The sequence below is a fragment of the Ursus americanus genome, chromosome X (assembly GCF_024610735.1).
Source record: "Ursus americanus isolate L20-20 chromosome X, mUrsAme1.1.p, whole genome shotgun sequence".
In the NCBI taxonomy this organism is placed as follows: Eukaryota; Metazoa; Chordata; class Mammalia; order Carnivora; family Ursidae; genus Ursus; species Ursus americanus.
This window is the reverse complement of record NC_142164.1, coordinates 110,705,326-110,730,452: the sequence shown is the minus strand read 5'-3', so window position 1 is coordinate 110,730,452 and position 25,127 is coordinate 110,705,326. Positions and strand designations below refer to the sequence as shown.

At 38.1% G+C, this 25,127-nt stretch overlaps 1 protein-coding gene across 5 annotated transcripts in view; it reads right to left on the bottom strand.

Annotated features, from left to right (window-relative positions):
• AP1S2 (adaptor related protein complex 1 subunit sigma 2) overlaps positions 1-24,988 on the bottom strand; it is a 28,140-nt gene extending 3,152 nt beyond the window's left edge. Inside the window, exons 1-6 of one of the 5 annotated variants that reach the window (XR_015723289.1) lie at positions 24,769-24,958; positions 22,402-22,580; positions 14,897-15,005; positions 13,939-14,076; positions 9,534-9,628; positions 302-1,721 (exon numbers count right to left, since the gene is read on the bottom strand). Coding sequence is in view for 3 of the 5 variants with exons in the window: in XM_045799894.2 (XP_045655850.1) it covers positions 3,216-3,272; positions 13,939-14,076; positions 14,897-15,005; positions 22,402-22,580 (483 nt within the window). In the remaining 2 variants the exon portion in view is untranslated. The other 4 variants (XR_006780097.2, XM_045799897.2, XM_045799894.2 and 1 more) reach the window with 4 other exon arrangements.
• Positions 24,989-25,127: the final 139 nt, after the last annotated feature.

Genomic DNA, 25,127 nt, shown 5'->3' with positions numbered 1-25,127 from the left:
AGTAGTCACGGCCATAGAAACAATGTAGAATGGTGGTTACCAAGGGCTGGGGGAAGGGGAAATGGAAAGTTGTTTAATGGATACAGTTTGTTTCACAGGAGGAAAAATTTCTGGACGTCAATTGCACGACACTGTGAATATACTTAACAGTACTGAACTGTACACTTAACAGATTGCCAGCTTAGCCACTTTTGGTGTTTTTTATACGATTTAATAAAATTACCTGGAAAAACCAAAATATAAAAGATATTATTTGTCCAAAGGGATGGAGAAGAAAAAAAGTCATTCACATGAGACAAAGTACATGCAATACTTTTATTTTAGACGTGCAAGAAAAGCGATTTCAGAATCTACGAATTGAAAGCAAGCAGCTGTATACAAATAACAAAAGAAGCAACATCTGGTTACAGCTCAGCACACAGCATAGCATCCAAAGCAAACCGGCAGGAGACAATGCATATTCAGCATTAAAACCAGATGAATAACATCTTGCAGGGTGAGGGGAGGGACAAAGGGAAAACAATGGAAATGAAAGACCAATGTTTCGCAATGCTTTCAATGTATAATGGTAAGTTTCTCATTTGATAGCCCACCCAGGTGCTTCAAATGTAATGCAGGACATAGAGAATGGAAAGAACTGCTCTGCATACCTGCCTAATCTACATTTTCATAGGTCGTCTTTCAGTGGTAAACCTGTTTGAGTGTCTTCTGAATTTGTTTAATGATAACTTAGGCTTTTAAACTCTCTAGATACGAACAGTGAATTATTTGGTACTTTTCCTTTTACAGTAAAATAAGTTGCATGTTTCATTAAAAGTATACACAATAACGATCAATATTAGAAGTCTTAAAATAAAACCATAGTTAACAAATCGTAAGTATTTAAATGAAGACTTAATATATATTATAAAACCATAACTAGTAAAAATATTAGTATTTAAATTGAGTATTAGAATTTTAACTATATAAACTCAGTATTAACATTTTGAAAAGGTTACTTCTTATTAAACAAGAGATATTGCCACAGAGGCTTCTGACAGAGCTTTCTGATCACTCTGAAAGGGACTGTTCAACACTGTCTAGCACTGAATAAAGGTGGCATCAGGAACTTAAGAACTGTGAATGTTTTACCCTTAAATACTACGGAACAGTACAGATTTTACTTTCTGGAATTATTTCCAAATACGCTTTTACGTGATACATTAGAAAACGTTAGCTCACATAGGCTGTAATATAGTCACACTAAAGAGAATTTCTTTTCTCCCCTGAAACATTTGAAGACCAAGCCACACTTATTTGGCCATTGCGTTTCCGCTGTTTTCTTTGGTGAACATTTTAACGATGGCTAAATTTTTCTCTTACAAGATTTTAATCATAGATGGTTCGTAAATGATGACATGTATGTGTTTAAGATGAACTACTACTCAAAACATTCATAGGTCATATTTCAAGAAGAAATTAAGCCAGTTGCGAGCAGGAATAAACTACATCAAGATCACATATAGGATGAAAATAAAACAGAAAAAGAAAAATGAGGACAGGAAAAACAATTACAATTGTAAAGGTACTGGTTTCTGAAATGCTCTATTATACAAGATAGTCACCAAGCTGAGGATATTTTCTTTCATAAGTATATCAGCTCTCTATTTCCTCTGTGAAACTCTGCATACACGATGAGTAGTCATTTAGTACACAGGGACATTAAAATATTCATGACGTGGCTACAAAAGAAATGCACATATTCTTACACAGTATACAAACTGACAGACACAATCAGATTCCTAGAATGTTTAGTACACAGTACAGAAAATGGAAACTTAAATTTTTGTTTTCGTTCTTTGGTTTATGGCTGAACATTTAACTTATAAACAGTGCTTAGGAGTTCCAGTTCATCTGTTGGTAAGTTATATAATGATAATCAAAATGGCCTATATCCTACAAAAGCCAAAAGCACTGTTATTAACAGGCTGAAAAGATTTTCAGTGTAAAATCGTCTGGTCAATGCTGAGTTAACTGAAAATTCAATTAGAATACTACCTCCCACCAGTCTTCAAGTATGTCAGGATTTTATTACACAAAGTAAAGGAATTTAATCCCTTAATGAAAATCATTACATCCTTAGGTGACCATAAACTCCTCTACAGATCCTTAAGGAAAATCTTTGCCAAGAAAAAGTGGAAAAGTAGTCACCCATTTGGTATATTAAGTAGCAATGGAGGTGTTTAATGGTTCACTTAGCTTAAAAAAAATTCCAGAGACTATGCCTTTGAGACTAAGGATATTATTTTTTTTAAATAATTCTCAGGATAGATTTTAAAGAACTCTCCAAAAAGATTGTTAAATGTCTATGCCTACAAATGTATGTAAATAGAGGTTTCTCATATCAACGAGGTAACCTGAGGTGAGGTTTTAAACTGACCCGAGTGTGTCCACAGATGGATTTCTAGGGACTCAAAGAACTCCCTGAAACTAGAGGCAAAATTACATACAGATTTTCCTGAGAAGAGGGCCCGTGGCTCTTCGGGCTATCAAAGGGATTATACCCATGCCAAAAGGCTTGTGACTCCAAGTTTAAAACTGCTCATTTGATGGCTTGTAAAATATCCTCATTTTAATATTGAAGTTGGCATTTTGAAATGATAGGCTACAAAGTCATGTAAACTGTTCAGATATGTATCAGATCCCTTATACAATGACTATTAAATACACAAGTATCTGAGAAGTACCACTTAAATTTTAATCCTCAGATAATTCTTAAAACAGTTTAAAAAGAGAGAGTTTTGCCTTTTTTCCCCACTCAGAATATAGTGGCATGAACCAGCAAGTTAAAATAATAGTAGTAATAAACCCCAAATGCTTCATTTTCTTACAGAAGCTCTCATTTTTCATAGGGGAATTCTATTTATCTATTTCTGTACCAGTGACATTAGTGCTTCACAGTATTTAATAATACTTTTTTGTTAATGAACCTCTGAACCTATTTCAATATTCTCTGTGTAAAAAAATAAATTATAAATCCCAATGATGGATCATTATCAAAATTCCCTATGAAAATATCAGTTAAAGGAAGTACTGGGACTATCCCCTGGGATTTAATGTAATTAGACTTTTCAGGTAATGCTAAAATATATAACAAACTTGACAGAATTGTAAGTACAAACTGAATTCATAGATCCTACTACATTTTGATGCATGTCAGTACTCCAGCACGTATCCTAGTATGCTTTCTTACACCCAATGAAACTCTTGCTGTGATACATATTCTCTGTTTTCTGGAGAGAGAACAAGAAAAGTTTAAGTCTGTCAACCTTCCACCTACATACCAGTTCTTTGAGACTTTATAAAATTATAGCTTTTCATCTTTTTTGTTTTCTCTCTTAATTTTATACACACTATGGAAAAACCAACCATGGACAGCTTATGCCCACTGAAAGAAAAGAGAAAGGTAGTTTCCTCAAATAGGGCTGAGCACACCGCTGTCCTTCCCCAGAAGAGACTTACTAGGAAAGGGAACAAACAATTCTCAAACAAGATTGCCCGGCATTTCTGACAGACCTTTTACTATGTCAGTAAAGGAAGGGTAGATGAGATGCCTAACTATTCTTTATGGCCAATGATCTGTATTATTATTCTTAAGAAATTAGCATCTATCAATTGTGAAGAATATTCTTCATGGGGAGAAAACCCTCTTCATTGGAAAAACATCCTTTAAGAAGAAAAACCCTAAAATGCACACAAATAATGTATTCTTTTACCATTTTTAAGTTGCTGTAACATGTTTTCAATAATTTCTCAGTTTAGACAGAGTCTGAAAAAGTTGTGCTAAAAATGCCTTAAGGACCACCTAACCTTTAAGGTTGATTTTAAGCTAAATGATACAGGTATACCCACATTAACCAAGTTATTTCTTCTCTTATATACCAAGAAAATACTATAGTAGATGAATGTAACTCCAGTATTCTGGGCCCTCACACCACCAGAACATCTTCTGAGTCATGGAATAATTAATTAAGAATCGGGGAGGGTGAGAGTCAAGTCTGTCACAACACACAAGGGGTCCTGGGTGGAACCAGAACTACTCTCTTCCACTACCCAGAAAGCTGAGTTCCTCGATACATTAAAACATCAGTGATTTAGATTACATGGGAATAAAGGCTAGAATGAAAACAAAAATTTAATCCAGTTGTATTACACAAATACAAACTGCAAATTGCCCTTAGTATCAATTCTTTGGAAACCTATTTTTTGAATAAAGATGAGACATTTTCAACCTGACATGGGCCTGAAATCCCGGGCAATCCTTCTTCTCATCACTCATTTGCTCCCCGCCACTAAGTCTATTCCAAACCCTCAGCGTTTTCCTCAAATCATCTACCTCTTCTCTTTCTCCTCTGTCCCCAGCAACTCTCCTCTAGATAATAAGTTTCTCAAAGACAAGAAAAGGACAACTTTCTGAATTTCACTCATCCAAATGAGGAGGAAAAAACAAACTACAGCTTTACCCAGTTACCTCCTCCCAACAGGAGGAAGAGTCGTCTTGCCTAAGACCAATGATTTTGACTCCATTCCCATTCACCCTGCCAATATACTTTCCCCTTTATTCTATTCCTGGTTTTCACTGGTCTCTGCATTCATTCCTTCTCCTTGGTACACACCCATGTATGTTCAACTTTCCTCCATACCCAGAGGAACTTTTTCTCAATCCCCCTACAGAAAGAACCAGAGGTAGTGGGAAGTGCAGGTTAACAAACACAGCAGAGAGAGGAGTTAAGTTACACCTGCTCTTAAAACTGTCTACATTCTAAAGAAAAGACAAACCCCGTTACCTTAAAAATTCCCAGATATTCACCACACTAGGCTGATGACTCAAAAGTAAAACAGTCTGGGAAACTATAAAGAAACTGGAAGTTTAGCACTTATCTGAAGGCTTAAATCCTGTTGAGATGAGCACTTAACTACCAGTATTGGATCCGAAACTGAAAACCTAGTCTCCTGATTTTCTCTTTCTAGCACACAATGTGTTCAAAGAGCAAATAATTTACATTTAATGAAAAATAAATAGAAGTGTAATTTGAAGTTACTGCTCTACTTGTTTTTCTTGTGAAGGGGCTTCACTTATTCCTTGTACTATAAGTAGTATCCTCTATCCTTCATGTTCTAGAATACAATGGACCTTTTTGTTGCCCCTCACTGAATTTTGTGGCAAAGTCCCTACTCTCGACTCTGGAACACTATTCCTTGTGCTTAAAGACCGGAGGGCCAGAGAATGTCCAAATTCACTAAGATCTATGTTTAGCAATGAATAAAAGAGAATCCGAGGCCCTTGTAAGGTACCTTTTAGATGACACAGCTCATGGTGTCAGTCTTATTCCACGAACAATTGTGAGGCACTAATAAAGTCAAATGATATATTTTTTTTTACATTAACTTAATGAGTGGCAAGAGCAATATGGTTGTCCAGATGGTTAGTGTCTAAAATGGCCAAAAGAGAACACAAGTGCTTCACTTTACAGGCTGGAACTTTTCTTTTTAGCAAATCCTACTCTAATTTTACCTAATGGAACAAAACAATGTGTACTCTTCCATTCAAACAGTTTCATTTTGTCATTTAAAAAATTTAAAAATTAAAATTTTATACTTCTAATACAGGTTTGTTTTACACTTCTAGAAAAGGGGGGGGACCTCAAACATTTTCAGAGGTAATGCCGGTAAATTAATGTCCCACTCCTAGATCTTTTCTCACTTGATACACCTTGAATATTTTTCCATATCATTACCTAGAAATCAATCTCATTTTTTTTACAAACAGGTAACAGTATCATGTATGGCTGTACTGTAATTTTCTTAACCTATTTCCCACTGATTAACATTTGGATAAATTCCAGTGGCTTAATATTATACTGAATCTTAGTGTATTTGTATGTCTCTATTGGATACAGTTCCTTGAAATTTAACTGATGGGTCAAAAGGTGTACAAATTTGGGGCGCCTGGGTGGCATAGCGGTTAAGCGTCTGCCTTCGGCTCAGGGTGTGATCCCGGCGTTCTGGGATCGAGCCCCACATCAGGCTCCTCCGCTATGAGCCTGCTTCTTCCTCTCCCACTCCCCCTGCTTGTGTTCCCTCTCTCGCTGGCTGTCTCTAACTCTGTCGAATAAATAAATAAAGTCTTAAAAAAAAAAAGTGTACAAATTTAACTGTTAACAGGTATCACCAAACTAATCCTCCAAAATGGAATATAAGTTTAAGTGCTTACAAGCAGCAAAGAGGGTCGCTCATCCTTGCCAATCCAAGAACAAAGCAAAAAAGGTTCTCGTTCATTATTTTCATTTACATTCCCTTATGTAAAAGGGCCATTTGTTTTCTCTTTCATCTGTGATTTATATCTACTGCTTTTTCTATTGTGCTGTTGATCTGTTTCTATTACGTTTCAAAAGTTTGTCTTAAAAATGATGGGAATAACTTAACTACACCTTGTAAGGCCTGCTCTAAAACCTATTAGTTATAAAATACTAAGAACAAATTACTTTCTCTGGCAGTTAATTGTACTTTTTAAATTAAAAAAGCAGATTAATTAGTAAATATAAACTTTAGACTGTAAAGAAATAGTTTTAAGCATATTTTAGGGTAACCATATTGTATCTGCCTAGGTCTTCCATTTGGATAATGTGAAATGCTTTAAATTTGGTCAGGGATCTCAAAAAATAACAGAATTTCTTTTTATCACTGAATTTCAAATATTCAAACTCTAGATCTGTACTAAGTACATTCTTTAAGGCTAATAAGGTACAAAAGTACAACAACAAAAGTCTACATGTACAATAATAAAAGTCTATACATGTAAATTCTGGTCATTTAAAACTAGTCCCTGTCTAAAAAAAAAATTATCAAGTCCCTAAGGTCGATGGGGAAATCAGAAAATCAAATATTCTAATTGCCTACAGGGTATACTCAATTCTGTTTCCAGGTAAAAACTCAATCACCTTAACAGACATTAACTGATTTGGTTATTGTTGAGGAAATGAAATTATAAAGTGACCTCCCACAAGCTTTGCTGTGGGTTAGGTGCTAAAGTCAACCACATATTATCTCTCCAGGCACTGGTTATCAAGTAAAGGTGATTCTGTTGACTCACAGAGGTGATTTTTATAGCCATTTACATGTTCTTATTAAGTAGATTTGTCCTTATTTTACAGTTCTTAGGGGTTTTTTTCCCTTTCTACTTCTGATTCATTTCAAGTCATTTATACTCTGGACTATATATTATATTGAAAAGATGTAGCAGTCTATAAATGTAAATGGAATCTTTATATATCCTACTGTGTTAAATTAAACCAGGGTTTTGCAACCACAGCACTACTGATACTTGAGGCGAGATAATTCCTTGTTCTAGGAGGGCTGTCCAGGGCACTGCTGGGTGTTTAGCACCATCCTTGGTCTTCACCTGCCAGATGCCAGTAAGCACCCCACTGCCAGTCGTGAAAATCAAAAATATGGGCATTGTTCAATGTTCTGTGAGGATGCCTAATTGCCTCACTCCCCACCCCAGTTGAGAACCACTGAGTTAATTTAATTGTCTCTGGTTGATGGGTAGGTAAAATTATGTTCCGGTGTGCTTGCCTGTATTTGTTAATTTTTCTATAATGGGAACTTTTATTTTTAAAAAAGGTAACAGAGGAAACTAAAGAAAATTTTAAAGAATGTGTCATTAGGCGAAAAAAGAACTCAAACCCTGAAATTTTTCAGAAAGTACTTTTTAAAGAAAAAAATCACCAACAACTAGGAATAGGCTCTTTGCAGGTCCCAATCCTAGGGTGCATACAATCAATTTAGTAGATCAGGATCAACATTGAAAAAAAGAATAGAATAGAAAATGTGAGATTGCTAAAACAAGAAATAAAGTATTATTTAGCAAAATATTTTTTTCAGTTTATGTGCATGTAGCTATTATGATATAAAAATGTATTTTATTACTGTGGGTTCTTGTCAAATATCTTTGAAAATCAGATTTACAGTTACTGATTTTAAGTTACTCCAACTTTTCATTATTACAAATAGCCCAGAGTAGGAAGAGTGGGCTCAAAATTTGTTAAAATGAAACGGGGGGGGGGGGGGCTGGGGCACCTGGGTGGCTCAGTCCTTAAGCGTCTGCATTTGGCTCAGGGCGTGATCCTGGCATTCTGGGATCGAGCCCCACATCAGGCTCCTCCACTGGGAGCCTGCTTCTTCCTCTCCCACTCCCCCTGCTTGTGTTCCCTCTCTCGCTGGCTGTCTCTCTCTCTGTCAAATAAATAAATAAAATCTTAAAAAAAAAAAAAAGAAACGGGGGGGGGATCCTCAAAATTCTGAAAAGCAGACAAAGAGCTCAAAAAACACACATACAGCAAAATGATTACAACCTGAAAACCAGTGACCAAGGACACTGGCCGAATTTCTTATAAAATGTAAACAAAAGGCAAGATTTGTTCTCCCTTCTGTTTTTTTTGTATCTGCCCTTCTGTACTTTCCATTTCAAACATTAATGTAACCAAACCTTACTTATCCAGTTTGTTCTAGCAGACCCCAATCAAGTTTACCTATAAAAAAATTAAAATACACTGCCATAAGAGTATAGCCTTGATAGCTTTTAACCTTATTTAAAACTAAAAGGTTTAGGCTTGAAGGTTTTAACATAAACAGTGGAAATTACAAAGGAATCACAGGAGTTTGTCTAGTTAGATCAAATCCTAAGAGGATTTATATCAAAATGCTTTTTGCTGTTAAATGATATTATTGTATATATTTGAATACATCTAGCTGTTATAAAACAATGTACGACATCCTCGAGTTTGACTAGCATACCCAAATATTCTTAAAGCAAGATTTTAATTTTTAAAAAAATCCCCAAACTTCATACTAAAAGGCATGTCATTAAATACCTCAAGTACTTATTTACTTAAAATAATTTTAAGTTACAAAAGATTTATTTTTAAAGATCACTTTTTCTAAGATTCTTACCTTTCCATTTTTACGCAGTCCAACAGATTATTACTTCCACAAAGATGGTGCATAGTACTAAGCTATATCATGCAGCCCCAGCACTAAAACAAATCAATTTTAGCAGCGCTAATTCTCCAGAGCACCACTTTCTAGCCGAGGCAGACTGACAACTGCAAATCCAAGAGAATCTATTCATGAAGTGGATCATGTCGAAGTAGAAGCAAATTCGTGAGTGTAATGCTTGCTTTTGGTACCTCACTTATTTTTCATTGCTCAGATTAGTGAGAAACAATACCAACAGCAAACAAAGCTCAAAAGGAAAACCCCCACAAATTTCAAAATGATGCTGTTAGTATAAAAAAGAAAGGCTGACACATCTCAAAGCGCCGATCAACACCATCATGCATCTAACCGCTGAGGTTAAAGCCCAACGCCCGGTATTTTAACTATTTGATCTTCACAGATCAGGCAAGGACTTGAAATCATCTCACGTGCAACAGTCTTTGCATAACACCCCATTTTATCCATGCCACAAAAACGGTAAATTTGGTAGTTACCAATAAATAAGTTGGGGGTCAAAGGGACTAAAGCCTTAGACTGCTCTTTATCATAAGATATCCTCAGACAAACCTCCCCATTCTTCATTCTGGCTCTATAAAATTAAGGAGCAGAGAAAAACTGGTAAGTGCCCGATTTCACAAAGAAAATGCACTCTATACTTCCTTGGTCATTAGATCTATGTTCATAAATCAACTGTACCACTCCCCCGTGTCCTCCCCCTCAAAAAACTAGCTTAAAATAGGCACTTAATTGGTGGTGGTGGGGAAATGTTCCAAGTATTGCAAAGAATGTCAATTTAGTAATCTCAGCATGTTGCACTTTAGTAATTTAAGAATCAAGCTAAGTACCAGTGGCATGTTAAGAAAACCTGTGTTAAATTCCAACAAACATTAAAAATTGGATAATGGACTAATTTTTCTGGGCTTTATCCCCAAATTTAATTATGTATTCACAGAACCAAATACAAAAAATAATACGGAATTCACTCTAGAAATGTCAAAACTGAACCACTGTTTACCAAGTAACTAAGTAAAATAAAAAAGGTATCTTTATTATTTAATCACAATGTCTGATGTTTTAGCAATTATTATTCAAATACACACTTATGTTCTCATTACTGGCTATAATATGCTAATAGAAAATCTACTTTATCCACTGACTGTGCCCTGTTTGCCTATAAAATGACAGACTTGCTTCAGCAAACTACATGACATTTATACAAATTGAGTAAAAGGGAAATTTTAAAGAAATTTTTCTGAAGAAAATAAACATTCTTAAGGATAGAAATGTGTATTTCACAAATTTTAAAAGGGCTAAAATAAAAATCATTTTGCTATTTCCATGTATCATTAAGCCAACAGATACTTTCATTATAAATTCAAAGGCATTGTTGGTGTTTAGAAATAATCAAGTAAAAGACCTGATACCAAACAGAAAAATCACAATACAAAGAAAACTAAATTAAAATAAATTACTTAGTATTACTATAATTTTAAGGCAGCATTTAGATAAGTGCCTTTACAGCTATATTTACAATTTTGGAAGCAAAATCATATTCATGACATAGGCTACGTGAATACTATATCCCAAATTATAAGACCAAAAAAGCTACTACAAATCCAGTTTTGATAAATCCAACAAGAAATGATTTTAAAGATATGTTATTTATATCTATATACCCAATTTAAAAATACCAACTACTGATAGTTCGGACAATGAAAATTTTCAGTATAAGAGGTAAAAAATGGCATCTGTGTTAGGAACTGTACTCTGTTGCATACAGAAAAACCTCCAGAATGATGAATCACTTTATTACCGAAAAACACAGAAGTTGGTACCAAAAACAGAAGGTTTAAGATACACATACTAAGACAACACACAAATAGGGCGGGGGGAGACACGGATAGTACTCACTGGTCAAGATATCACAGAGCCCTGAAGTCTAGCGATCTGGGTTTGCAATGCTAGGACCAGTCACTGGAACCTCACTGAGCCTCTACTTCTTCACTTGTTAAAAAGGTGCTCGTGATCCTTCTCAGGGCATCCTGGGGATCAGCACAGGAAGCTTCCCATGCAAGTGCTCAATAAGCATTAGCTATCATCAGAGTTCTTTTTTGCTCTCATGGTGTCCAGACATGTTCTCATTACTGACTATATATAAGATGCTAACAGAAAACCTACTTTATCAACTGTCTGCCCTGTTTGCCTATAAAATGAAGAACTACCTAAACAAACCACAAGATGTTTATGTAAATTGGGTAAAAGGGAAACTTTAAAGAAATTTAGCCGTTTTTTCTCATCTTATTCCACCACCTATTTTATGAACATAATATTTAAGTACTCTTCCAAAGGTGTAAACATGTATCAGGTATCAACATATAAATGAATTTATTTTAGGAAACAAGCATCTTGTCATCCTGGATTTGCGACAGTATGTGGGCAAATAACCTGAATGACTAACAGGTCAACCTGAACAGAATCATCTGAAGCCTTACTGCTTCACAAGGCCTTAACCTGCCATGTACTATAACTCACTCTAAATTCAGAACGGACCAGTTGTGTTCTGCCTCAAGACCTGAATGGCTAAATTAAGAAAAATGGTTCACTCAGACCACTGAATAGAAAATGTCTTAATATACTATCACTTTGGTTTATGTACAAAACAATCTTAAGGTAGTCACAGATGAAAAATAGGGCCAAAGCTCTCTTCTAAAGATACACTGTAGTTAACAGTAGTCAACTTTTTTTTTTTAACCAGGGTGAGACAGGGAAAGAAAAATCTTAACGTGGACCACAGACATCCCATGCTTCTCTCCACTCCTCCTTTCTCCTTAAGATACAAAAATACTACTTCAAAAAAGGAGGTATCTTACTATTAAGATACTTTAATAGGGGAGATACACACATACTCACAAATATGGACTTGGAATGACATTTTTATCCCCAATGCAAGCTATAAAGTAAACTTAGTATGCCTGTCATATTATAAAGTCTATACCAATTGCTCAGTAGAGTTTAAAAAACAATCCAGACACAGAAAAGATCAGTGCCCTAAATACTACTCTCCAGGAAAAATATATTAAAATTAAAAGGTGAACTTTAAGAACTTTAGAAATGTTTTAAGGGAAATGATGAAGAACTTAGAGGAAACACCAGGATCTGACAGAGCAGAATATAGTTACGTAATAATGAAATATAAAAGTGAACAAAGGAAGAGACAAATATGAAAAATTCCCAGTTCCTGATTCTGGTTTGACCTTATTTTTAGAAAAGCCTGATTAGTAAACAGCAAAATAAGGAGGTCCTAACTTTAAAACCAACTTTACAATAGCACAATATGAACTTGTGGTCACAATATCAGATGTTAAAAAAAAAAAAAAATCTTCCCAATGACATATTTGCGGTCAATTAATAAAGAACTGTGGCAAACTACACACAAGGCAAAGGGGCTGTGCTCATTTCACTACTGACGGTGGCTAGCATCAGGGCTGCCAACAAAAGATTCCACTTTTGCAGGCATCTTAACCACTGTTTTGTTAACTCAAGATCATTACATGTACACTGTATTCTCTTATATTTAATACATGTATGTTCTGAATGATGTCATCCCAAGTTGGAGCAATCCTCACAACTGACCCAGTCAGTGACTAATGCAGAGCCATTACCAAAGCCCTCCCTCCCACAGAGGCCCACAGTTAAGAAAGAGAGATGTACTCTTTTTAGTTCACACTTCTGTTACAACACAAATGCTAAAATATTGGATTTAAAGCCTCCTTTAATAATAAAAAAGAGAATTAACTTAATGGAAACACACTACATTTTTTATATTGACTAGCTCCTTCTCCTTGTGCTATAGACTTTCTATTTGATTAAAACCACAATCATCACTAAAGCATAATTCAACTTGGTATCTGAATTAAGGTATCTTTAATATTTTGAAAAAGGTGGACTTATCTATGAAATTTTAAATTTCAGAAACTGAAGGTCCAGAAACAAATATACAATTAACCAAGGACAAATGTGAAAATTGGAAATGGAAGGGGGTTTATCAACAGTTCCTGTGATATCAAGGCAAAATAAGAATACAGTCATTTGACAGAACATGTTTGTTATTTAAAAAGAGCAAAGAGGGGCGCCTGGGCGGCTCAGTCGGTTAAGCATCCAACTCTTGGTTTTGGCTCAGGTCACGATCTCAGGGGCGTTGAGACTGAGCCCTGAGTCGGGTTCCCCGCTCAGTGTGGAGTGTACTTGAGAGATTTTCGCTCTCCCTCTCCTTCTGCCTCTCCCTCCCACTTGTGCTCTTTCTCTCTCTCCCTTTCTCTTGGATAAATAGATAAATAAAATCTTTAAAAAGAGCAAAGAAAGGCCCAAATGCTTTTTAGTTAGTTTAGCTAACACAAAACTAGAGAGTTCTACAAAGGTATAATTATAACATTATCATTTGCTTGGCTACATTTGCACTTAATGGACATGAGGTGAAAATATGAACCAATCTGGGATGAAAATGCCATAGTCTCACAATCAGCTGATTATCCAGCCACACTAATGTGAAGAGGGGTTATCTGCAGTAATTCAGAACAATGGACGGAGAATTCTCAAATTACTGTTGGACAAATCTTTTCCCTTCTTAGTCTGTCTTCTAAAGGTTTAGACTCTAGTGTTTTGGGGTCCAAAAATGGGCCATCAATATGACAGACCATCTCCAAAGCAAAAAATCCATCCACAGATAACTAAGTTGATGTGACTGACACATACTCCAATTAATATACTGCTCATGACACTACATGCCAAGCATGCTTCAGAGTAATTTCTGAAACTTTAAGAATGAGGGAACATAACTGGACTTCCCTAGCAATAGCAAAACATGCTAATGTCTAGTAAAGAGAACCCCAATTAGCTTACCTCCTGCAGTAGATCAGCCTGCTCAATTGCTTTAAGGACATTTTTCTTGGATGTTTCCTGAACTTCCCCTCCCAAAAGAAACTCATCCAAAATAAAATAAGCCTTCTCAAAATTAAAGATGATATCAAGTTCACACACCTGGAAAGCAAGAAAAACAGTGTTAAAACTGAAGAAAGCAAAACATACTTACCCACCATCAGGTAGTGAATAAAATCTGATCAGAGTGAATCGATCTTAATTCTTTCTAAAAATGGCAATCTGGCTAATAACTAAGCACCGCTGATTTAGTTGGCTTAATTTTCAAATCTTAAGTACTTGGAAACAGAAGGCCTACAAATTAAGTAAGACCTGATTTGAGAAGCTCCCAAGATGGGCAACTTAATAATTCTCTACTCATAAACAATGACCTTTTTAAATACATATTTCCTGGATAATGTGATTGTAACTGCTTACCAAATCTAAATTCTATACTAAGCACTTCCAGAATATTAATCTTTGCAGTTGAACTCCTTTCTGTTTCACTATTTTATTTTTTAGATTTTTTATTTATTTATTCAACAGAGATAGAGACAGCCAGCGAGAGAGGGAACACAAGCAGGGGGAGTGGGAGAGGAAGAAGCAGGCTCCTAGCGGAGGAGCCTGATGTGGGGCTCGATCCCAGAATGCTGGGATCACGCCCTGAGCCGAAGGCAGATGCTTAACGACTGCACCACCCAGGCGCCCCTATGTTTCACTATTTTAAACCTCATTCTCACAACCATCATTAAATGAGCAGGGCCGTGGGGTCAAGCATTCCAGCAGTTAACTGACTGGGCCCGCTGGCAGGGGACAGTCAGCCCTTCCCTCCCCTGCAGTTACTTTCAAACAGAATCCCCAAGACAATCAAATAAAGACCTTGTTACAGAAAAGATTTAAAAATACTATGGCATTCAATTTCCTAAAACAAAATACTACTCACACTGCCAAAGTACTTGTCAAGTAATTCCACATAACGATGAATTATTTCCAGGGTAATTAGCTCATTGTCCTGATCCTCGATAGCACAGCAAAAATACAGACTAGCGTATCTGTAACAAAGCAAATGTGGAAAAAATTTCACCCTATAATCTAAGTATGTTTTCATATCCTATTGTGAAAGATCCCATACTTACAGTTTATTTCCCCTTTTACAACAGTATATTTTCCTCCCACACTACAAAAGGAATGAAAGCATGTAGAGAAAGTTTGAAAAGTACGGGCATGCAGAAAAACCAAAAAATAATCACTCAATCATAGCATCCAGAAATGTAGAAAGAGTAACTCATTTTGCTCTTCTTCTTTCAGGCTGCCTTCTGTGAATATTCTAAAACATACCTGGACCCAGTTATGAAATACAATGAATGAAATATAATGGTCCTAAATTGTATGAAATATAATCTTATGTTTACTTAATTAAAACAAAATACACTGTGTGATTAATTCAAACTACAAGTAAACAGGGAAGAAGATAAACTCTCCAACTGAAGGACTTACTGAAGATATTGTCAATGTGAAGGCAATGCCTGAAATGTTTTGTTGAAGTGTAATATACACAACAGAGAAGAACACAAGTGATATATATATAGCTTGAGGAGTTCTCAAAGTGAACCAGTGTACCAGCACCCTGATCAAGAAACAGATTATGGAACTCCTGAATCCCCTCTCCTAACCCCTCTAGGTCACAACCTGCTATGCTACCCCCAAGGGTAACTACTATCTTGACTTCCAATGGCACAGACTGTTTTTAAGGTTTCTAGGACTGTGGAATAAACTCCAAGAAAAGAACAGTTCTAAGTTATTACAGAAGTTAGAGAAAGAGAACAGGGGAAACTGAGACCTGTTCTCAAATTTTCCCAGTTCTATCTGTTAAATGAAAATTTAGGTTATTTATCGTTTGAATAATAAGATTGGAAAACCCATATTCTCTTCCAAATTAGGATTCTAGCACGTGGGATTACATGATATTTGACCCAAGGAAGCCAAAACTTAACATACAACCTTGAGGCATAGCAAACAATGACTAAGTCTTTTGAGGCGGATTAAAAGAGCATTTTTCAAATGGTTTAAGTGTATTAAAGGCTTTTGGGGAAAAAAATAAAACAAAAACAAACAGAAAACCTAAGACATTTTTTTTTTTTTAAGATTTTATTTATTTAACAGAGAGAGACACAGCAAGAGAGGGAACACCAGCAGGGGGAGTGGGAGAGGGAGAAGCAGGCTTCCTGCTGAGCAAGGAGCCCGATGCGGGGCTCGATCCCAGGACGCTGGGCATGACCTGAGCCGAAGGCAGACGCGTAACGACTGAGCCACCCAGGCGCCCCAAACCTAAGACATTTTAAACAAGTCTCAGTTTCTATTGTAATTTTCACTGAGGAGCATTTAAGTGATTTTTAGAAAACACAATGAGCAATTACTGCTCATAGCATTAATGGAAAATAATATATACAATCTCAGTTTTGGAATTCAATGAATTCCTGCTTTTCAGTATGAAAATAACTAGTATTTACAGAATGCTCTATTATCATATTGATCAAATAAAGATCAATTATTTGATTTTTCCGACAGCAAGCATCATCATCCTTGATTGGGGGTGGGGGGGAACAACAGGGCCCAAGAGTACAGAGTCTGCCAAGTGGTTGCTCTGGGACAAGAAATCTGATCTTCAGAACTTCTCCCTCCCACTCCACCTTAGGGACTCCCTCTTCATGGCCATGTCCATTCTACGGGACTTATACATTAAGTTATTTAAAATGGTAGGTCTCCTGCAGTCTTGAGAGAGCAGGCTTTTGAACATATTCATTTATTAGCAGGGAGGACATAAGGGGGCACCACCTCCAACTTTAACAAAGTGCTTCCTGTTTCCTACCCTATGGTTTTGTTTATCAGTTTAAAAGGCAACGGGGGAAGCCTGGGTGGCTCAGTCAGTTAAGCGTCCGACTCTTGATTCTGGCTCAGGTCATGTTCTCATGGTACAGAGACTGAGCCCTGTGTCGGGCTCTGCGATGAGCACGGAGTCGGCTTGGGATTCTCTCTATCACTCTCCCTGTCACCCTTCCACCCTAGCCCTGCTCACGTGTGCTCACTCTCTCTCTAAAAAAATAAAATTAGGGACGCCTGGGTGGCTCAGTCGGTTAAGTGTCTGCCTTCAGCTCAGGTCATGATCCCAGGGTCCTCAGATTGAGTACCACATCAGGCTCCTTGCTCAGCAGGCAGACTGCTTCTCCCTCTGCCTGCTCTGCACGCAGCTCGCCCTGCTTGTGCTCTGACAAATAAATAAAATCTTTTTTTAAAAATAAAAATTAAAATTAAAAAAATAAAAAAGGCAATTCCAACTTTCCATCCTCCCTAACCTATGCTCACCAAATAGTTTTGAATTTGGGGAAATTGTAACAAATGACATGTTATAAGTCCCCAAATCAAGAAAACTAATTATTAAAGGAACTGACATTAAAAATGGTAGATAAAAAACAGACACGACTAGCTGACATGAACAGAGTTCTATTTAAATAATCCCATTAGGGGGCGCCTGGGTGGCTCAGTCATTAAGCGTCTGCCTTCGGCTCAGGGCATGATCCCGGCGTTCTGGGATCGAGCCCTGCATCAGGCTCTTCCGCTGGGAGCCTGCTTCTTCCTCTCCCACTCCCCCTGCTTGTGTTCCCTCTCTCGCTGGTTGTCTCTCTCTGTCAAATAAATAAATAAAATCTTTAATAAATAAATCCCATTAGAAGGAATTTACTAATAGTTTTGGGTAAAATTCCTTTTACTCAATGTCAGCAGTTCAACAATGCTACTGTTAAGCAATCTAATGCTTACACCATCTTTGCTCCTTATCCACAGTACTGCCTCTTGACTTACAAATAAATAGCACTTAGTCAATGGTCCTTAATTGTGTGAATCATTTAGAAATATTAATTTAAATATCACCAGGACTGATGTGTCCAAGCATCAACCAGTATTTTTAAAATCCTGCAATACAGGGGCACCTGGGTGGCTCAGTCAGTTAAGCGTCTGCCTTTGGCTCAGGTCATGATCCCGGGGTCCTGGGATCAAGCCCCACATCAGGCTCCCTGCTCAGTGGGGAGCCTGCTTCTTCCTCTCCCTCTGCTGCTCTCCCTGCTTGTTCTCTCACTCTCTCAAATAAAAATCTTTTTAAAAATTTTTTTAAAAGATTATTTATTTATTTATTTGACAGAGAGACAGCCAGCGAGAGAGGGAACACAAGCAGGGGGAGTAGGAGAGGAAGAAGCAGGCTCATAGCGGAGGAGCCTGATGCAGGACTCGATCCCAGAACGCCAGGATCACGCCCTGAGCCGAAGGCAGACGCTTAACGACTGAGCCACCCAGGCGCCCCTCAAATAAAAATCTTAAAAAAAAAAAAAAAAATCCTGCAATACAAAATAAATAAAGCAATAAAAATAAAAATCCTGCAATAGTACCTAAATGTTTGCTTTCAGTCAGAATGGAAAAAGAGCCATCAATTAAACAAATTCTTTGTTGTAGGTATTTGTCTAGTTATCAGGATAAGACACCTCTTTACAGAAAGCTTATGGAAGAAAGCAAGAATTAACAGGTAACATTCACTGAGTCCTCACTCCGAGTGAGACACTAAATGTTAGCTAAGGCTTTTGCATATTTTACCATTTTAATCCTCACAACAACTCTTCCAGAAAGATACTGTTATTAACTTGCATTTATAGGAGACCCAGGCTTAATTGAGTAACCTCCCCAGGAATAGTAATTTGACTCCAAAGCCCAAGTTTCATATTAAAAACTATAGCCAGGAACTGTATTAAATAAAGTAATCCTGTACCTGGCAAAAATTAAAACTGAATAAGCAATATTTTAAGAGCTTTGAAGAGGGAGAGAAAAATTGTTATACTGATTTAGTAAAAGATTACCGAGAAACTGAAGCGTACTCCCTATTTTTATAACCAAATGCTTTTTAAAAATTCAATTATGAGCTCATTTTGTTCTCTTAGTACATATTTGTAAGTCTAAATCTGAAGTAAAATTAATAATAGACTAGTAAGAAGAAAGGTATGTTTGGTTATTTTTAGCAGAGTGGATTAAGGCTTACTCTAATTACTGGCACTCAGAGAACATCTGAAAGTGCCTATTCTGATATTCAAAACACATGACTTCTCCGCAGTCAGCTAAGTGTCAGCTGACTGTACGTGAATGTAACTAAACTATTCTCAATACCCACTGGTATGTCATTAAAAATTCTTTTGTTAGTAAAGAAAACACAATACTGCGGCAAATTCTCAAACTAGTAATTTGGAGATGTATGTATTTTTAAATTCACTGTAAAACTTTCATCTAGTGCCTCTTCCATAACATGCTGCATAAAATAGGAATCAAACAAAGCATACAGTGGTAGGTCTTTAAGGGATCTTCAAGAGCATTTATTTCAGAGATGAGAAGACACACACAAAATCACTTGTTCAAAGTCACAAAACTAGTTAAGGGTACAAACCAAACAGAGTTCAAGCCCCCAGATTTTCAGTCTGTTTTTTCAGCTATATTCTCCTTATGGGCCCCCCCAACCTCTCCCCAAGAGGGGGAACTATTATGCGAAATGCTCAGCAAGAAGAACGTGGCTGAGACAAATAGAAGAAGGGAGGCCTAAAGATCACTTGCTGACAGGAACAGCAACAGTGCTGGTTCAAATTTCTCAGAAGCTAAGCAAGAATTCTTTTGCTTAAAAGGTCTTCTCTTCCGGCTGGACTAGGGAGAAAAAAAAATCACCTGTTTATATCAACAAAGAATACATTCTTAAATATGGTATATGAGGTTTTCAGTATGAAATGGGGGCAGATGCAAACTGATTAAAAATTCTAACTTCTGTATGTAAATTTTATCTAATAAAGCTTTTCTTTTTTTAAGTGCACCTTTTATTTATAGGAGCTTGAGACAAGCATCAGAGTCAGGTTAGATTACCCTTTATAGCCTTTAAAAGAAAAAATGGTGGCCCAACATGGATGGGGTGAATGGTGTGTGCGGGAACACCAACGACTGCTTGCTTGCCTTCCGTTGTAACAGGCCATTGCCTTCAGCGGCAGAAATCTCGATTCCTGGGATTGATTCCCTTGCTGGTATTTTCCTCCTCCACACGGGGGACTCCTTCCCCTATCTAGAAATAAGCTTAAGTCTCTCACACCTTTTTTAAAACTCTGTCCCTCACTCCTGTCTATGGGTGGTTACCACCTCTTCACATATAACGAAGCTCCTGAAATAGTCTACATTTGCTGTTTAAAAGTCTCCACCTCACACTTTGCCCATTTCTTCGAGAGTTTCTACTATTTCACTGAAAATGTTCCCACAAGTGTCATTTTATGAACTCTCACTGTAAAACCTAATAGATTCTTTATTCACTTTGTTTTTGCAACATTTGGCACTGGTGACTTAATTTTCAAAACTTTCTCCCCCTTCCTGACGTTACTGACCCTATACTTAGCCTCCCCACTTTGCCTGCCCCTTGAACGTTGGTGATCTACCACTTTATGCCTAATTTCCGCCCTGACTTCCAAGCCGACCCTGAGAAAACTAGGCATCTCAAAGTCAACATGTCTGCTACCTCACATTTACCATCAGCTGAACCAGAAATGTGGAATCACTGCCCTCCCGGCTTCTAGCAGCAACCAAGTTTTCTAAAACTTACCTTGTAGGAACAGCTCATTCCACTGGCTGAGCCGCAGCAGAAGTCTTCCTTCAGGGCCTCATTATAATGAGAGCTCCTAAGAGCTCTCTCAGGTGACAGACTCCGCCCTCCACCTACCCATTCTCCAATTACGAGGATCCTCTCAGAAGGGCGTATCTGCTCTTTTTTCATCCCCGTTTAAAACCTTTGCCTCCACACTTCAGACATGAGAAGGCTTCTAGCCTTCTTGTCAGTCACTAACTAGAATATGACCTTGGACAAGTCACTTCTCCCAAATTCTTCCTTTTGTAAAACTGAAATTTAATCAACAGTTGTTTTAAAGCTCACAAACCATCTCCTATGCAGAGGGTTCAAGCTAAGTGAGCGGAGGTATGAGATCCCTCCACTTCCCTTTCATTGATCCCTCCACTTCCCTTTCATTGAAGGTTCTAACCTTGGGGCAAAAAGCTTTTTCTTTTTCTTTTTTTAAAGCCTTTATTTATTTGACAGAGAGAGGGAACACATGCAGGGCGGAGCTGGAGAGGGAGAAGTAGGCTTCGCAGTGAGCAGGGAGCCTGGCAGGGGGCTCGATCACGCTGGGATCATGACCTGAGCCAAAGGCAGCCACTTAAGAACTGAGCCACCCAGGCGCCCCACAAAAAGCTTTTTAAAAACAATCACCTGACTAGATTATTCCAAGACCTCTCCCAGCTCTAAAATGCTATGAGTTTTCTCAACAAGTACTAAATCAAAATCACCCAAAGATGACTAAATTTATTCTATTGGAAAGAGGAGTTCTATGGTATTTAAAACATTCTCTATATCCTCTAATCCCCATCACCTCCTCTGCCATCTCCCCCCACCACCCCCACACACGAAAAACCCATTCACACCTAGAGTGGAATAAAGGAAACAGAGAAAAACCCAGAATTCTCTTCAACCCTCCTTGCAGCCCATACTGTTAGCTCCTTGCACTTCCCCTATAGAAGACAATTTTTTATATGCAGAAACACTGTTCTTAAATACAGTAAATTATTTGTAAGGGAGGGAAAATGGAGAAGAAACAAAGTAATTATGATTCTTTTAACCTGCTTAGCCCAATCTTGAGAAATGTTATCTTAGGGTATTAAAAGACTTTCAGATATTAATAAAAATGTACATTTTTAAAAAAGTTTAGTGCTCAAAGCCAAAGTGTGAGTCATTTTGCGACATCAAAAATTTAAAAATCTATTCTTCGTAAAATTATCAAATTATACCTCCATGACAGCAACAAGTGTACTTCAAATTAATAAATACTACTAACAAAGAGATCTTATATATATACACAAAGTTTCAAAACCTCTATATGACTAAAATGGTCTATGCATCCAAAGTGTTCATAAGTAAAATTCTAAAAGTCAGAAAAAAGGCATGTCAATTATCAGTCATTACTGTATAGATTTTCAAGAAAGTTTGTCTAAATTCAGAGATTACTCACACCATTTAAAATATGACCCCATTTTCACCTGCAAAGAAATAAATTCATTGAATTTTTTCTAAAAAGATGATTAATAGGAATAATCATTTATGCCTTTAATTGCATAATTAGTTTTAAATCGACTTTCCTGATTTTATTTTTTTTGACTGGGTAATCAATCAAAACAGCAATTATTTTAAAGATACAAAGCTTTAATTTAAACCTTTTTCACCTAAATCTTTATTAATCATTATTTATAAATGTCATCTCTCAGAAGTCTGCCATCACCACATTATAAATGACTGGACATTTGATCCTATTTCACCTTTCTGATAAATGAAAATTATACCTTTTGTAAACAATCTTCAGATCTCGCCACTCAAGAAAGCTGCACATTTTAGGTTTCCGTGCTAAAACGGTTTGAACAAGTTCTCTTGTAATCTTTTTCTTCTCTTTGTCTGATAGTGGGACATACCATTTCTGCAGTCGAAGCTTTCCCTGACGACTAAAAAGCAACATAAACTGCATCTGTTAAGACAAATAGAACCAAGATTACATGCAACACTTTGATTCAGTAAAGATTAAGATGACATGGTTCATAAAGAAGCTTTGGGTGCAGGGCCTTTAACTGACAAATGATTAGCAGCCATCAGTATTTCTATGCCAGGTAAAACAGCAGGAAAATTCTTGTAGAAAGATCTTCCCACCAGATGCAAATCTCCCCACCCCACCCCACCCCCCGTAAGTTTGGAGAGTAGTGTGTGGCAAAAAAAAAAAAAAAAAAAAAGAAAAGAAAAAAAGAAAAAGAAAAAACTGGTAAAAAGCTGGAGAGAAAATTTTGAGGAAAAAGAAAGGTAACTCTTGGAATTTAAGACTACCGTCTACCTGTGCTATACATTTCACACTCTCTGTATGCTTCACAAGAGAACTGTTGACATCAACTGGTTTAGATACATTTGAAAGAAACAGATCTACAATTATTTTTCGTCCTGAGGCTGTTCCAGATCCCGGCTGAATTACTTGTATTCAGACTGCTATCACTCAGAATGCCCCCCCTTCAGTTTACGCTTACATATTCTAAGCAAAACAAAAGATCTAAAATATTCAACAAAAAAACCCCATAAATGCACATTTTTCTTAATACAAGTCTGACTTTTAAATATCTCTTCTCATCTTCATTTTCTAAAAATTCCAAATATACACACAATAAAGAAGTGGGTTAATGTAACAATATGAAAGAGAATATAAACCTTTAAAAAGCCAAAATTTAGAGTCACACACATGCAGAGACATTACGTGAAATACCAAATTTAAAACAATTTTTTTAAAAAAAGCATCTACAGATGAAGTGGATGCTGAATTCTAGTGTATCTTACTTACACTATTTTGTATACATGTATTTGGAACCTCAAATCCGTTGATTAGTTTACATGTTTAATTTTAAAGGAAAACGTCTTGTAATACAGCTGGGCTTCCCAACTGCAAACAAGTAAGCATTGTTTCTACAAAAGTAATTTAAAGGTAGAATTCAGACAGGTTTTTTTTTTTTCTTTCTTGTAACTGCTGTTAGGTTCCTTTAACAGTGTTACTACAAGTCAGATTCCAGCCCGATTCTTAAAACGCACCACACCATTTTAAATCTGAATATGGGGTGGGGGAATTTACACAGCCAGTTTAGAATAAAATGGGCTCTAAATCTCGCTAAGAAATTATTGTCGGTTTTTGTATTAATCCAAACGGGCATCAACAAGATATTTAGAAATTTATGATGTGGCAATTTAACTTTATTAAAGTTAAAAGTGGCTTATTACACCTCACTTAAAACCTTCACTGGCACAAAATTAACGAACGATATTCTTGATGTCAAAGTGCCTCCCATACAAGTCCTGTTAAGATAGCGGCATTCGAAGGGGGACAGCAAGTAAAACATCAACTGGACGTTTATTGCAAACCCGTTATCAGAACTTTGAGAATAACAGACCCCTATTCCAGGACCCTGACGACGTGGAGGGGTGGCGGTTTGCTTTCTAAAAGAGTATGAGCTCTAGGCTGTCTGTATCCCCTCCCTACCACTTTATAGGACGAATAAATAATTAACTCTTTAAAATCAATTAAGCGCTAACATGGGACGATACCCGGTTTCGAAGCACAAGTATTCCTCCCCTCCGGTTAAAAACTAATGCTTTGATTTTGCCGCAAATCACAGGGCACCTCAATTCCTCGAGATTGGTTATTAAAAACAATAGGCTCAGCCGCGGAGCGGGCTCAGGGCCAGCGTTCCTCGGTCCGGCCGTCTCCGACACCTCCCCACCGCCCCATGGGGCCGCACTCCATCACTGACCGAGCCCGGGCGAGGTGACAGGCTAGGAGCGGGGCAGACAATGGCATTCGCCGCCGCGCAGGGGGCGCCAAGGGTCCTCCGCCGCCACCGCCCCCGGCCGCGGGCCCCTCCCGAAAATGCCCCGCAAAACTTGAAGTGATTCCCGAACCACAGGTGCCGCGGGGTCCGCCGCATCCCCGGGGCGCGCGGTGCGGAGTGGAGGGGGGCGCGGACGGGGAGAGAAGTGAGTTGCCGGGCGCGGCGACCCACTGGCGGGCCGGGGCGGCCAGGCGCGGGGTGGGGTCGTCGGGGCGCGCGCGGGGCGGCGGAGGGCGCGCCCAACCCTCCATCCCGTCTCCCTGTCCCCGACGCCCCCGTTCGCCCCCCGGGACTTACGGCGGCCGCGGGCCGCGGGCGCGGCTGGGCTCGGCCGGCGGCGGCGGCGGCAGTGGCGGTGGCGGCGGAGGCTGAGGGGAAGCCCCTGTCGCCGGCCTGAGGAAGAGAAGCCGTGTTGCTGTGGGGAGGGGACCCAGTTAGCGGAGGGAAGGCTTAGGCGGCGAGGGGAGGGCGAGCCGACAGACCCCGCCCTGTGGGCCGGACGAGGGAGGAGCCGGGGTTGCGGCGAGCGGAGGGGCGGGCTGGGCGACGCGCGGGAAGCAGCTTGGCCTTCGCCAACGGCACCGGAGGCAGCGCAGGTGACCGCACAGTCCAAGAAAGCCGATTGGCCGCGTCTCTACCGAGAGGGGTGGTCCGGG